This window comes from Cavenderia fasciculata (genome assembly GCF_000203815.1).
Source record: "Cavenderia fasciculata unplaced genomic scaffold Scf_EUAJFUG01CK1KI-5, whole genome shotgun sequence".
In the NCBI taxonomy this organism is placed as follows: domain Eukaryota; phylum Evosea; class Eumycetozoa; order Acytosteliales; family Cavenderiaceae; genus Cavenderia; species Cavenderia fasciculata.
Genome location: NW_004457637.1, coordinates 280,285 through 294,867, shown reverse-complemented (window position 1 = coordinate 294,867; position 14,583 = coordinate 280,285). Strand labels below are relative to the sequence as shown.

The 14,583-nt window shown below is 34.7% G+C and overlaps 8 protein-coding genes across 8 annotated transcripts; 5 read left to right on the top strand and 3 right to left on the bottom strand.

Moving 5' to 3' along the window:
* Positions 1-251: 251 nt before the first annotated feature.
* On the top strand, positions 252-7,158 carry DFA_10740 (uncharacterized protein; the record flags this gene model as incomplete). Its single annotated transcript, XM_004351331.1, has 8 exons — positions 252-258; positions 2,917-2,941; positions 4,332-4,491; positions 4,562-4,644; positions 4,707-6,134; positions 6,714-6,896; positions 6,990-7,017; positions 7,066-7,158. The coding sequence occupies 8 exons, from the start codon at positions 252-254 to the stop codon at positions 7,156-7,158; spliced, it is 2,007 nt and encodes a 668-aa protein (XP_004351383.1).
* A 247-nt stretch (positions 7,159-7,405) lies between these two features.
* Positions 7,406-7,893, top strand: DFA_10739 (uncharacterized protein; the record flags this gene model as incomplete). The annotated part of the gene is made up of 3 exons (XM_004351330.1): positions 7,406-7,520; positions 7,547-7,645; positions 7,847-7,893. The coding sequence occupies 3 exons, from the start codon at positions 7,406-7,408 to the stop codon at positions 7,891-7,893; spliced, it is 261 nt and encodes an 86-aa protein (XP_004351382.1).
* Positions 7,894-8,199: 306 nt separating this feature from the next.
* DFA_10738 (uncharacterized protein) lies at positions 8,200-8,313 on the top strand (the record flags this gene model as incomplete). Its single annotated transcript, XM_004351329.1, has 1 exon — positions 8,200-8,313. One exon carries the CDS (start codon positions 8,200-8,202, stop codon positions 8,311-8,313), a length of 114 nt encoding a protein of 37 aa, XP_004351381.1.
* Positions 8,314-8,495: 182 nt separating this feature from the next.
* DFA_10737 (uncharacterized protein) lies at positions 8,496-8,869 on the top strand (the record flags this gene model as incomplete). Its single annotated transcript, XM_004351328.1, has 3 exons — positions 8,496-8,594; positions 8,649-8,789; positions 8,840-8,869. 3 exons carry the CDS (start codon positions 8,496-8,498, stop codon positions 8,867-8,869), a joined length of 270 nt encoding a protein of 89 aa, XP_004351380.1.
* A 410-nt stretch (positions 8,870-9,279) lies between these two features.
* Positions 9,280-9,399, bottom strand: DFA_10736 (uncharacterized protein; the record flags this gene model as incomplete). The annotated part of the gene is made up of 1 exon (XM_004351327.1): positions 9,280-9,399. The coding sequence occupies one exon, from the start codon at positions 9,397-9,399 to the stop codon at positions 9,280-9,282; it is 120 nt and encodes a 39-aa protein (XP_004351379.1).
* Positions 9,400-9,816: 417 nt separating this feature from the next.
* vps18 (7-fold repeat in clathrin and VPS proteins repeat-containing protein) lies at positions 9,817-11,720 on the top strand (the record flags this gene model as incomplete). Its single annotated transcript, XM_004351326.1, has 4 exons — positions 9,817-9,951; positions 10,103-10,561; positions 10,640-11,347; positions 11,427-11,720. The coding sequence occupies 4 exons, from the start codon at positions 9,817-9,819 to the stop codon at positions 11,718-11,720; spliced, it is 1,596 nt and encodes a 531-aa protein (XP_004351378.1).
* A 121-nt stretch (positions 11,721-11,841) lies between these two features.
* DFA_10734 (riboflavin kinase) lies at positions 11,842-12,493 on the bottom strand (the record flags this gene model as incomplete). Its single annotated transcript, XM_004351325.1, has 2 exons — positions 11,842-12,287; positions 12,370-12,493. 2 exons carry the CDS (start codon positions 12,491-12,493, stop codon positions 11,842-11,844), a joined length of 570 nt encoding a protein of 189 aa, XP_004351377.1.
* A 556-nt stretch (positions 12,494-13,049) lies between these two features.
* Positions 13,050-14,413, bottom strand: nmt (glycylpeptide N-tetradecanoyltransferase; the record flags this gene model as incomplete). The annotated part of the gene is made up of 2 exons (XM_004351324.1): positions 13,050-14,036; positions 14,150-14,413. 2 exons carry the CDS (start codon positions 14,411-14,413, stop codon positions 13,050-13,052), a joined length of 1,251 nt encoding a protein of 416 aa, XP_004351376.1.
* Positions 14,414-14,583: the final 170 nt, after the last annotated feature.

The window sequence follows — 14,583 nt, the reverse complement described above, 5'->3', positions numbered from 1 at the left end:
TGAATGAATGAAGGCACTCTTATCTTACAACAACAGCAACAACAACAATATTATTTATCCGTTCTGTGATTCATTATCAACACAACAACAACAAGTAGTGGCCACAACAACGACATAAGGAAAGAAAGAAAGAAATATAACAAGTAATCTTTCCTACCAACCAAATTTATCTTGTAAATAATTTGTAAGTGGTAGTAGGCATTGGCGTACCTATGACCACTACTTTTAAATATCAATTTTGTAAAAAAGGTATGGAAAGTATGATTATTATTATTATTTTGATCACCCCTTCAATTGAAAGATATTGATCACAACTACCAACCCAAGAGGATCACACACACACCATTATCATCATGATCACCCAAGTGTGTGTATATAACAGGAGTTTAATTAATTAATTGCTTTGTTGCCAACACCAACAACAACAACAACAACAACAACAACAACAACAACAACAACAACAACAACAACAACAACAACAACAACAACAACAACAACAACAACAACAACCAAAACACAGTAACTATGGTGATTACCCTCTCTCCTTGATGATAAATCCCATTCGTTTACCACCAACCCACTTTCTTTTGCTCCCCTACCTACATACATACTTGGGTCGATGTAAATAATAATAACTTTATTCAATCAAAATCGCATCTGAGATGGATCATCATCCATCTCTCTCTCTCTCTCTCTCTCTCTCTCTCTCTCTCTCTCTCTCTCTCTCATCTTGATTCCTCATCCATCCAATGTGGGTGCATGATCATGATTTGGGTGACGATGGAAACAACACAACAACAACAAAACAACAAAACATCACAACACTACAAACAACACAACAACAACAACAATGATGGTTGATTGTTATTGTTATTCACCACCCCCCAAGGATTTTGTTTTCTTACACCAAGTGATGGATGTGGTTTTTTCATACCTTTGCTTGTCAATCTTCAACTTTCCTTCACCCCTAACCCTCCTCCTCTCTACTTTGCTTACTACGACTTTACCAATATATATATATCTGGGTGAAGATAAAAATGAAGAGACACATTCTAACCCCTAACCCTAACCCTAACCCCATTACCCCCCCCCCCCCCTAATCACATAATGTTATTATGGTGTCTTCTGGTGGATTTGAAGCATAATAATAATAATAATAATAATAATAATAATAATAATAATAATAATAATAATAATAATAATAATAATAATAATGATCATTGGAGAGAGACTCTGCTTGATGCGCCGTACTACTACTCTAGTGCGAGAAAAAGGAGAGAGACTTTATTATTATTAAATCATATATATTATATCAGTTAGCTAGCTAGTTTATTATTGGTCATGTGCTCGTTTATTAATTTAATAATAATAATAATAATATATTAAAAATTGGTAAAGACATCAATTTAGCTATCAGCAGCCATATAGTAGCTAGCAGCAGTGGTGGCAATATCGATTTCTTCTCACTCACATACATACATCATTATTTATTCATACACACATATATACTAACTAGCACAACATACAGACAGACAGCACCGACATCAACAACATCATCAAATTGAATAATATTTCCATCTTGGAGGAAATTTGTTTGTTTCAATCAGTCAACTAGTACCTGTCTGTATAGTATGATCTTGTTGCCAACCCAACCAACCATCATATTCATCATCACTACTATACCCTGTCTAACACTATTGATATATAAATCATCCTTTCATCGTACATATTTTATCACAATCAACAATCACTACAGTATAATTATAATTATCATTATAATTTATTATTATTATTATTTTTATTGACAATACACGATAACAACTTACTACTTTACACTCACACACACACATATATATATCCATTTGGATTTGACAGACAACAGAGCTGGCTGGCTGTTAGATAGATATTAATATTTATATATATTGGCATAGCATATAGCGTGTTTGCGGTGGGTATATTATTATTGTAGTAGTAGTAGTAGTAGTAGTAGTTGTGTGGGTGTCATCTTATTTGCATCTCTCCAAGTTAGTTTCCTCTCAAACAAATAATAAAAATTCACACCACAAAATAAACAAAAAGAGAGAGAGAGAGAAAGAGATAGAACAGAAAAGAAGAGATAGAGAAGAGATAGAGAGAGAAAAAGAGAATTGAATTGGGAGTGCTTTTAGTTCAAGTTTTAAATCTTTACAAAGATTAATATTTTTTGTTCCTATTACCTTTTGTTTTCCTCTTTCATCCTTACTTGTTGTTCCATTCCAATTATCATTATTATAAATTGAGCAAAGCATCGTAGTAGTAGTAGTAAGGAACACAAACCAACCAAACAAACAAACAAAACAAAACAAACATACATACCAACCACACGCTCACTAACACATATATACCAACAACCACACTCGCATACTAGTAGTAGGTAGAGTAGGTAGGAGTATTATTCCCTTCAAATTTATAAATTTATTTGTTTGTTTTTGTTAGTGGCAGAGCTAGTGCAGTAGGTAGAATAAGAAAAGGAAAGCAGAAGAGAAATCATCCACTTAATGATAACAATAAAATAATAATAATAATAATAATAATAATAGATTGAATGAGAGAGACAAAACAAAAACACTAACATATAAATCATTTTTTGTTTTTTTTTTAAACATATAACAATAATAGACGCCAACCATACTCTCTCGACCACCCCTCCTCTTCCTCCTCCTCTTGGACAGAGTATACGATAAACGACGACCATAATTAATAATTACAACAAACAAATAATAATAATAATAATAATAATAACAACCTGACTGAACCAACAACTGTACAAAATATTCTTTTCTAGTTTTTTTTTTTTTTTTTTTGGATTCCATTTCCATTTCCATTTCCTGTTTGTCATTATTTTTTTTTTTGTATATATCATTTTCTCTCCAATAGCACTAGCTTCCTTTTTCCATTTTATGTATATATATCACAATCTTCATAATAATATCTCGACAATATCCTGCCAATCCAACAATATATATAACCTTTTTGAACAAGAACATAATAATAATTCATCCCTACTAAACACATCAAGATAAAAGATATTTTTGTAAGTAAAAACCGTATTCAGTATTCCTTGTCATCCAACCCCCCACCATCATTCATTCATTACCATTATCTATCACAGTACAACAGGAAAACAACGATTGATTGTTTTTTTTTATCACTCCAATCAAAATTGAGTTTTTTTTAAAAAAAAACAATTCAATCACCCAGCCGATATCTAGTTGTTTATCTTTTTTGTATTCTTTGTTATATTAATTAAATTTAATCGAGATGTAAATCCAATTATCCAATTTATTTCTCCTCCCAAATCATAATAATAATAATAATAATAATTGATAGAATCTTTTCGATAGTTGTGTATGTCCAATCATTTTTTATTTTTTCTTGTTCTACTCTCCTCGCTCATTCACCCACCCACCATCAATCAATCATTAATTAAAAAAATATTATACAACATAGATCCAACAACAATAACAAAAAAAGCAAGCAAGCAAGCTTTAGTAAGCTTGATAGATTATCACCATCATATAACTATCAAAAAAAAAGTTGTATTATAATAATAATTATAATCGTATTATAACTTTGTTTGATTATTGTATCAATCACAAACCCCGTGTTGCTGTTGTTTTTTTTTTCTTTTATTGAATGTCAATCCAAAATCAATTTTGATTCTTTTTTTTCTTTTTTTTTCTTTTAAACAAATAATAATAATAATAACAACATTATCACATCATTTCATTACTAAAATTCATCTTGACAGTTTAAAAAAAAAAAAAAATCCAAAACACAAATACGAGATACTAATTAATAATAATAATAATAATAATACTTATTCCTTTTTTTTATTTATTATTTCCCTCTTCTTCTTCTTCTATCTCTTTCTTTTCTTTTCCATATCTATTTATATTTTTTTTAATAGCCATTGATTTCTTTTTTTTTTTTTTTTTAAAAGAAAAGGATTGTCCCTTTATTCCTTTTTTTTTTAATTTTCATACATATATTTTATAATATATATATATATATATATCTATCTATCACCCATTTAATATCATTTCCCAAACCACCAAAAAGTAGTTATATTATTTTAATTACAACCACGTAGCGAATTAACATGAATGATGTTTCACTATCGATGAACTTGATGGATAGGACGTCAAGTACTATCTATGTAAGTAACATTCGACACACAACTCCGGTTACCTCAATCTCAAACATTTTTTCCAAGTATGTAAATGAAAATAAAAAATAATAAATTGATCAATCAATTTTACTTATACTTTTTTTAATTTTTTATTTTAAAGATTTGGAACTCTCGAGAGATGTGAAATACCAGAAAACAAGTTTGGAAAAACCAGAGGATTTGCATTTATCGAATTCGAAAACAAAGATAATGCACATCTTGCCTTTTCCCAATTATCGAAACAAGAAATAATGTTGGATGGTAGAGTTTTAAAATTAGAGGTAAGAACGACAACAAATATCAAATTTATATAAATGCATTTTATTAATTTAATTTATTTATAAATTTTAGTGGGCCAAAGCAACAAAATTATACAAAGAGGATATTCAAAATCTTTCTGGCGAAACTAGAGAAAGATTTATGGGTAATTTTAGGTATGTCACACCAACTTTCAACTTTCAACTATAGTTAATTAATTATTTTTTTTCTTTTTTAGAAATCAAAATTCATTGGATTCAAAATTCTCAAAGAATAAGAGAAAACCACAAAAGAGATATCCCAATAGTCCAGGAGTACCTTATGAAACCATTGCAGCTGCACAAAACAGCCAACAATCGATTCCACCCCAACCACTCCAAACGTCACCATCTCAACAACCTCTTCAAATGCAATCGATCATGCCTCTAACACCCTATCACCAACAGCAACAACAACAACAACAACAATCGAACCATATTATCCAACCCCCTCCCTCGCTCGGACCACAATCATCTCCAAACCAAATGCTAAATGGTCACAAACTCCTCAACAAATCGTATTCGAACGTCAGTCCCATTGGCACTAGCAACGGCAACATGGTTGCCAACCTGTATGGAGCAGTGACCCCGACATCAAACAACTCGATCCAACCAAACGGCAGCGGCGGCTATACTGTACAAAAAAAGAATGGTGGTGGTGGTATGATGGTCAATGGCACAATGATGAACACTGGCGTGTCATTTGACGTTGTGTCCAACATTCAGGCACTCAACATCTCGCCTACTCAACTGTCCAACAAACCAATTGTTTATGGACTCTCGACGAGCAACGGCAGTATCAACACTGGCAACAACAACAACGGCAATGGATTCATTGGCTCCAACATCCCGACAACTCAATCGAACATGGTCGTCGGGCTCGCACTCAACACCAGCAACGGCAGTCTCAACTCGATGAACCACCCATCCCTCGGACAAAACAACAACAAGTCCTATCTTCTCGACACTTCACCAATTCTTACCGCTAATGGTATCACAGGAATTAATGGAAACAATAACAACAACAACAACAACAACCATCTCCACCTTCATAACAACAACAACTCTACCAACAACAACAACAATTGCAGCGGCAATGGCGTGGGAGGTGGACTCGGTCTCTCCTCCTCATCGCATTCTCTTTCATCTTCATCCTCGTCAACCTCTTCCCTCTCGTCGAGCAATAACTTGACATCGCCCAAACCATCGCCTCCCACCAGCAGCAGTAATGTACATGATTTCAACTCCGATTTTATAAAATTCACCGCCAATCCCTCTGCTTTTCAAACAACGACAATTGATTTTAACCCCATCCCACCGATTTCGAAGCTTCAACACCAAAACAGTCAGGATCTTCTCCCCCTCCCCTACAGCAACAACAACAACCCTGCTTCAAACAACAACTCAACTGGAAATGGAAACGGAAACCATCACCTCAATTTGAATCCAGCAGCAATATCGATGATTAACAATTTTGGAAACAATTCTTCCTCTAATTCCTCGTTCCATCACCATCAACAACAACAACAACAACTTCATCACCATCAACAACAAATATCGACAGACGAAAAAGAACATTTGTATTTGAAACCAACCAATTTCTATAATAATGTTTATAAGGAACCATCGTATCTTAATACCTTTAATTTCCCTCCAAATTACCCTACCATTGGGTATAGCTCCTCTTTCTATAGCTCCAATTAATATTAATTGGAAATTCCTCCCCCATCCCATCCCCATCATTGTCGTAAAATAATTGCACCAACTCTCCATGATCCGATCATTTCTTTTTTTTACTTTTTTTACCAAGAATCTTTTGTGTTCCAAACATTTTATGGAGATTTTATAAATATATTTAAATTACAACAATGATTCATTATCAAAACAAAAACAAAATCAGGACTAACAACAAACAAAACAAAACCAACAAATAATAAAGAAAAAAATAAACAAAAAAAAAAAATGTTCAAAACAAATATTTTTGTAAATAAATAATTATCAAAAAATTTTAAACATTTAAATCCCAAGTATTCTCTCTCTTTACTCTTTTATCCAAAATAATAAAATATAAAAACAAGATGAATAATTCAATTATTTTCAAAGATATTAATATCCCGAATTGTTTTTATTTATTACTTGGGGGTTCGTGATGAGACTTTTCTTTTAACCAACAGTCACTATAGTGTTGCAAAGCAAAACTAATCTAGTCTTGATGTTGAAATGTTATTTACCTGTGATTTGGTGGGACGCATTCTCAAATGTTTCAGAGCCAGACTTGGAATTGGTGCAGAAGTGGAGATTACTTCAAAAAATGCAATGAGGGCTGCCTCTTCCACCCTTGGTTTGTATGATAAAAATGCCTCATCTCTTTTTAAGTCACCAAATCACAGGTAAATAACACTCCGACATCAAGGCTACATAAAACTAATAAATAGCTTTAATAAAATGAAATTAAATCTAAAAAAAATTGTGATTAATAAAAGTACTACTATGAATAAAAATACTGGTAAAGTGTTTACCTTGCTTGTGTAGGTTCGCTGCCAAAGCAAATTCTGATAGATGGCTCATCATAGTCTTCATCGTCACAATCGCAGATGTAGTGGTAGAAAAGCTAACTATATAGTTAATCGTCTCCATAGACCAAATATTTAGCGATCACATCAAGATGTTGGCTATTAATAGTGTTGTTGTTGTATGTCTTGATGGGTTGGTAGTTGTTGAAGTTGAAGTTGATGCTATTATGATTTTTATTACTACTTATTATTATTATTATTATTTTTTATTATCCACACTATGATTGTTATGTGTTGATGGACGATCCACCTGATGATATTGTTCGAGGTGAGGACCGAAATCAAAACCATCAATCAGTGAAAGAATGATACCCATAAAGAACAACATGATATTTTCAGCCCAAAGACAAGAAGAGGAAGAAGCCTCTCAATCCACCCATACTAAACTCATTTCACTTTATATATTTGACTGTGGTTTCGGCTTTGATGGAGAAGAAGTTGGTTTGTTCTTTTTATGGTGGCTTTAGCAAGTGCCACCATTCCAAGCACAGTGATTTGTGGTACCGACCCAAACCTCACTCAAAGGAATTTGGTTTGGTTTGGGTATCTACAAAGGAAAAGCGTTTGTAGGTAACCAGAAGAAGAAAATAAAAAGAACAAATCAACTTGTTCTCCATCAAAGTCTAAACCAAAACTTTATAATCATTGGATGATACATCCGGATCCCAGACTGATGTTTCCCCACTACATCAATCACTTGTTGGTAAGCTATCACACAAAAATTTTGAATGAAACAAAATTTACTAAATGATTTATACTATTTTTAGATACTTTGGACTTGGAACATCTTCGTCCGCATCCCACACTCCCTTGATTCGCCAATGAAACAGTCCATCCCTCCCATTGTCTCACACGACTCTGACATGAGCCAAAGCAGCAGCAGCAGCCAGAGCCCAACCCTTTCACCTATGATGCGTGTGGGCCCAGTCTTCAGGAATGAACTTTGCGTTTTGTACAACATCATCTTTCCAGACACCATCAAATGATTTGTCTTGGTCGTCACAGCCACTCGATGCATCGAGTCCAAATGCATCGTCTCGTTGTTATTGTCTTTCCCATCGGCCTTGATGAGTACAGCACCTCCAATATGGGCTGCCCCACGTGACCTTTCCCAAATGAAATGTCTCTCTCTCTCCTCTATCACGATCCTCGCTCCAAACTGATCCAAAGCAAAGAGGCAGGTAATACCTCGAATCATCATATTACACTTGCCGGAAAAAGATTAAAAGATTAAAAGATTAAGAGTTGAACGAAGAAACAAAAATAAAAGTTTATATTATAATCTACTTTTTGAAAAATCTTTGAACTTTTTTTTTTTCAGAGGTCAATTTAAAACTAACCTTGATCATTTGTTGGTTACTTTATTACTTTTCTCTTTATTCATTTTGTATTTACCAAGGATAGATAGAAAGATAAATGTCATCTCTAAGTCATATCAACTTTGATATTGACTCTTTACAAGAGTATGATCATAGTACTGGTGGGGTAAAGTATCAAAAAGACAGAGTAAATCAAGTATCTTCTTCTTTTACTTATTCTATTACTCTATCTACCTTTTTTTCATTTTAGTTATTAGAAAGAGAAGGAGTAATGATGGGAGGAGGAGGAGATACAGGTGGATTTAATGATCCAAATAGAATAGTAGATGATACACCAATGTTTCAATTAGAACAAGTTCAATATAACCCAAAGGGAGTACATTCAATGACTGTTTGTTCGAATCGTATCATCATCTCTACCAACTACTCCAAGATTATTAGATTAGAGTTGGACAACCCATCAGAGATTGAAGAGATTGAGTTTGTCAAACCCGACGAACCAATACACAAGATCTTTCTCGACCCAACAGGTTCGCATTTGATTATATCGATGGCCAATGAAACAGTGTACCACTTGTACTCTGCGTGGAAGAAACCTAAAAAGTTGAATTGGAAGGGTGTGTCGTTGATCGAGTCGATTGCCTGGGGCAAGAGTGAAAGCGTGCAAGTGCAAGGCAACTATGTCACACAGATCAGTATATTGATTGGTACGAATCGTGGCAAGATATGGGAGACGACCGTCAGCAGTCAGGAAAAGGGTCTGTTGTCGACCTTTACGGGTGGCACTGAACCCGTGCTCAGACTGTTGTACAGTACCGACGACAATATCCCCATTACAGGCATGCGTTTGGATATGGCGCAGGGCAAGTACTTTGCCATCATCACGACGATGAGTCGTATCTATCAGTTGGTGGGTGGACAGACGCTGGAGCAGCTGTTTGCACCCGACAATATCCGGTTCGATGAGATCCCATCGACACTGCCCAAGAGCCAGCTGACATTCTTTAGCCAGGGTGGTATGGCGCTACCCAAGTCGTTTGCATGGATGATCGAGCCGGGTGTATACCACGGTGACTTTATCTTTGGCAGTCAGAATGCCGGAGACAAGTTTACGACGGCTATTGCGATACAGGATTATACGCGTCGCGATCACCGCGGGTTACCTGTTGCGCCACTGGCCATCGCACTCACCTCATTCCACTTTCTCTTTCTCTACGAGGATCGTTTGCAGGCGGTCGGTCGTCTGAGCGGCGCAGTTGTCTACGAGCACCCATTCAGTACCAAGAACCGTATCCGTGGTATGTGCGTCGACAATGCCAAAGGTACAACGTGGATCTATGGTGACAGCGTCGTCTACGAGCTCATCATCATCAACGAAGACCGTCATGCCTGGAAACTCTACCTCGAGCGTGGTCAGTATGAGACGGCACTCGAGTATGTACGCGAGCCATTTGCCAACCAAAAGCGCGACCAGATCAGAGCGACGCAAGCCGAACACTACTTTAACGACAAAAAGTACGAGTTGGCTGCCACTTTCTACGGCCAGACCAAATGTATTTTCGAAGAGATCACACTCAAGTTTATTGCTGCCGGACAACGTGACGCACTCAAGACCTATCTCTTGCAAAAGCTCTCTACTATTCGCAAGCAAGATACCACCCAAAAGACAATCATTTGTACTTGGTTGACTGAAATCTTTATCAGCAAACTCAATGCCATCAGAACACCCAACAACTCGTTTCAACCGACAATAACACTCAATCGCCTCCACAACAATCGCAACAATATCTCAAGGCACAAAACGAATTTAGACAATTTTTAACAAACTTTAAGGAGAATTTGAACCAAGCTACCAGCTTCCACATCATTTCGAGTCACGGAGCAATCGATGAACTCTTGTTCTATGCCCGTCTCATTGAAGACTATGAACGTGTCATCTCGTACCACATCCAACATCAACAATACGAAACCGCCCTCAACGTCCTCACTCAACTCAAAGTTTCACATCAAGACCTTTACTATAAGTTCTGTCCTGTATTATTCCATTTTATTCCATATCAAACCGTAAATGTTTGGATGCAAGCTACCTTTTTAAATCCAAGAAAACTTATTCCTTCTCTTATGAGATATGATCATTGTAAATTACCTCATGGTGAAAATCAAGTAAATATAGAAAAATAGAAACAAAATATTAGATTGATCAAGAATTAATTCCTTTTTTATTTTAATTTTTTTTTCTAGAATCAAGCAATTAGATATTTAGAATATTGTGTAAAAAATTTAAGAAATCAAGATAAAGCAGTTCATAATTATTTGTTATCATTATATGTAAAACAAGAAGATGATGGACCTTTACTTAAATCACTTTCAAATGAAATCTATTTTGATTTGAAATATGCTCTTCGTCTATGTATGAAGGAACACAAGTTAAAGGCTTGTGTTTTAATCTATAGTGCATTGGGATTGTATGAAGAAGCTGTAGATCTCTCGTTGGAAGTGGATATTGGATTGGCCAAGGACAATGCCGATCGTGTCAAGTTGGATGATGAAGCTCTTTGCAAAAAGTTGTGGCTTCGTATTGCAAGACACGTTGTTGAAAAGGACAACAACATCAAAGAGGCTATGGAATTCCTCAAACACTGTCCACTTTTAAAAATCGAAGATATTCTACCATTCTTCCCCGACTTTACTGTCATTGATGACTTTAAGGAAGAGATTTGTAAATCACTAGAAGATTATAATCAATACATTGAAGAATTGAAATTGGAAATGGACGATGCTACAAACAGTGCAGATTTGATTCGTCAAGATATTCAAGAACTTCGTAACAAATATGGTCTCATCAAGGGTGATCAAAAATGTGATATTTGTAATTATCCTGCCCTAACAAAAAGATTCTATTTGTTTACTTGTCAACATGTTTTCCATTCAGATTGTTTAATTTCAGAAGTAAGAGAGAGAAAAAAGAAAGAGATCTAAAAACAAAAAAATGGCTACTAATTTAAATTCTTTTTTTTTTTTCTTTTAGATTATGAAACATTTAGATAATAATTCAAAACAAAGAGTAAGAGAATTACAAATGACACTTGGAGCACCAGTTTCACCATTACCATCACAATTGGCTGCCATGATGAATAGTTCATCAATGCATTTACAAATGGGTGGTGGTGAAGAAATCAATCCAGAAGATTCTACAAAGAATGAATTGGATCGTATCATTGCCAAGGAATGTATTTATTGTGGTGATTTAATGATCAAATCAATAGAGAAACCTTTTATTGGTGATGATGAAGCTGATTTACTTACAAGTTGGGAAATTTAAACAAATAATAACAAATAACAACAAAATATCAACAAATACAATATTATTTCGAAATATACATATTAATTAAATAAATAATAATTCATTTAAGAAAAAACAAATACTCTCTTCTTTCTCTAGTTTATGGTTTAGTTAAATTTAATACAGTATGACTATGTTGAGAAGTATCAAGTTCTTCTTGTTGTTGTTGAGCTCCAGAGTTGAAACAATGTTTAAAGAATTCGTGATTTTGGTATTGTGGTTGTTGATCTAATTGTTGTTGTGCATATTCAATGTCGTCATTGATTGCCTTGATCAATTCATCAAGGCTTGAGAAATCGCACATTGGTCTGATGAATCCGACTGCAATTGCGTTTAATTGATGTCCATAAAAATCTTGTTCAAACTTGTTGATCAAGTGTATCTCTATCGTCTTTTTAGTGTTCTTGTAGAAAGGATTCCATCCAATACTCATCGCCATCTTGTAAATCTTGTTATCATTGACTCCATGTACATTTGCCCATCCATAATATACTCCAATTGGAATATCATTTAAAATTGATTCATATTCTTCAACTGGTAGATTTGCTAAAAGAAAGAAAGAAAGAAAGTAAGTAAGTAAGATAAGATTACAAACAATATCATATAAATATAGTATAGTATTACATACCTGTTGGAATACCCAATTGTTTACTACCTCTACCAAAACCTTGTATAACTGTACCCTTAAAGAATAATGGCGATATTGCCTTTTTTTCTCCAATTGGCGATACTCCTCTTTCTATTGGTGTCATAATATGATATTATATTATTATTATTATTATTATTAGTTATTATTATGTTGTTATTGTACAAAAGTAGTTATAATAATACTGTGTTTGTTTTCTTTTATTCTCTTTTTGTTAAGTAATATAAATAAATGTATTACAATGAATGAATGAATGATGTAAAATGCGTATGTATATCTATCTGTCTAAACTCTTCAAATGTAATGAAATGAGTTTGTTTGCGTTATATAATTATTATATATCAACTGATACTTTTAAAGTTCAAAGCTTCGTCAGTCTCTCAAAACACCACTACCTCATTAAAATTAAATATTAATATTAATTTAATTTTTGTTTGATTTTTTTTTTGGGAAAGTCGGTTCAAGAAGACTTGTTCGATCCGGAAGAGTTATCTTGTTCTTAACCAACTACAACTTTTGGCTAAAGGGTCGGTCGGTAATCGGGATTTTTTCGAATGATCATCATCATCATGACGACGACGAAGATGTATACATTCTAAAAAGGAATAATGTTATTAATATTTTTTAGTTTCTATAAATTTGATTTATTTATTTATTTTTGTTTATAATAAAACTAAACCAATATCAGCAGATTTCTTTGTTGGAGTAGAATAATTGTAGAGATAATATTGGAGGTTACCATCACCTGGAGCGAATTTCAAATCCTTGATGAATTGGTTGTTTTCAAAGATATCGAGACAGTTGAATACATCAAACTCGTTGTTTTTGGCGACAGTGAGAGCGTCTTGCATCAATTCGGCCACTGGAATAGAGGTGGCAACATTGTAAAAGCTGAAGGCAGCCTTGAGGTTCTTGTGCTTGGGATGGTTGATAATCGAAGAGGGAAGCGTGTAAAAGGAAAAGAGATCGGTGACGTTGCCTTGGGCATCGGTCAAGACCTGACAGTCCATGACATTCTTGAGAGGTGCAAACCAATGCCAGATCTCGTGCTCGTCAAAGGTTGGAGCTAGCGAGTACTTGGAGAGGTACTTTTGGACGAGTAGGGTGGCTGACGGGACATCCTTTTTCTCGAGGGGACGGAATGCGTGTTTGGTGGCTTCGGGCACCTTGTGCAACTTGATGAGTAGCGACATGGTGATGTTGGCTGGAATCTGGGAGAACCCAACCTCGACCAACTTTTTGGGATTGAGTGAACGATGGTAGTAACGACAGGTGGCCACTGGCTTGGGGAGCACAATACCGGCCGTGTAGGCTGCTTGCCATATGTTTTCGAGGTTGACAAGACGTGTAATCTCCTTGATCAATACGGGTGCAAGACGCTTCTCACGCAACTTCTTGTGGACACACAAAAAGTTGATCTCTACCATCTTGATGTTCTCGGTCTTGTCGACGACGACGGTGGCCGGGATGGCCGAGATGAAACCAACCATCTTTTTATTATCCTTTACACGTACTCCAATATGCCATTGCTTCAAGTATCCTGGTGGTTGTAATGCCCATTTAAGGAATGCTACTGAATAATCAAATCTAAACATATTATCATCATCTTCAACATAATTTTCATTTAACAATGTATAAACGTCCATCAACTAAAATAGAAGAAATAGAAATTGTAAATGTAACAGGTGTTAATCATCCATCTCTGCTATAGTTGTCTCTATATCTCTATCTCTATCTCTATCTCTATTTCTCTATTTCATACTTGAGCATGATCATTAACATCGATTGTAGACCATTCAAATTGAGGTGGTAATGATAATGGTTCCTTTCTAACATCATCCAATGTCTTTGTTTCGATTGGACCATTCTTTTCAATGACTTGATCCAACTTTGGTACTGGTTGAGTATCCCAGAATGCATGGTTTTGTTCTTGTACCTTGAGGTGCTTCAACAATGACATTAATTGTTTACTATTTTCAAGTGCATTCAACTTTGAGTCTTTATTATTATTATTATTGTTTGACATCTTTTCTCTATCTATCTCTTTCTCTAACGATCGTCTTGTTTATAAATAAATAAATAAATGAATAAAGGAAGTGATAAAGGATGGATGATGACTGTTAAGAGTGAATACTCATTAGAGTGAATCACCCAAGTTCAAGAGCACTTTGAAAAAAAAAAAAAACATTTTAAAAA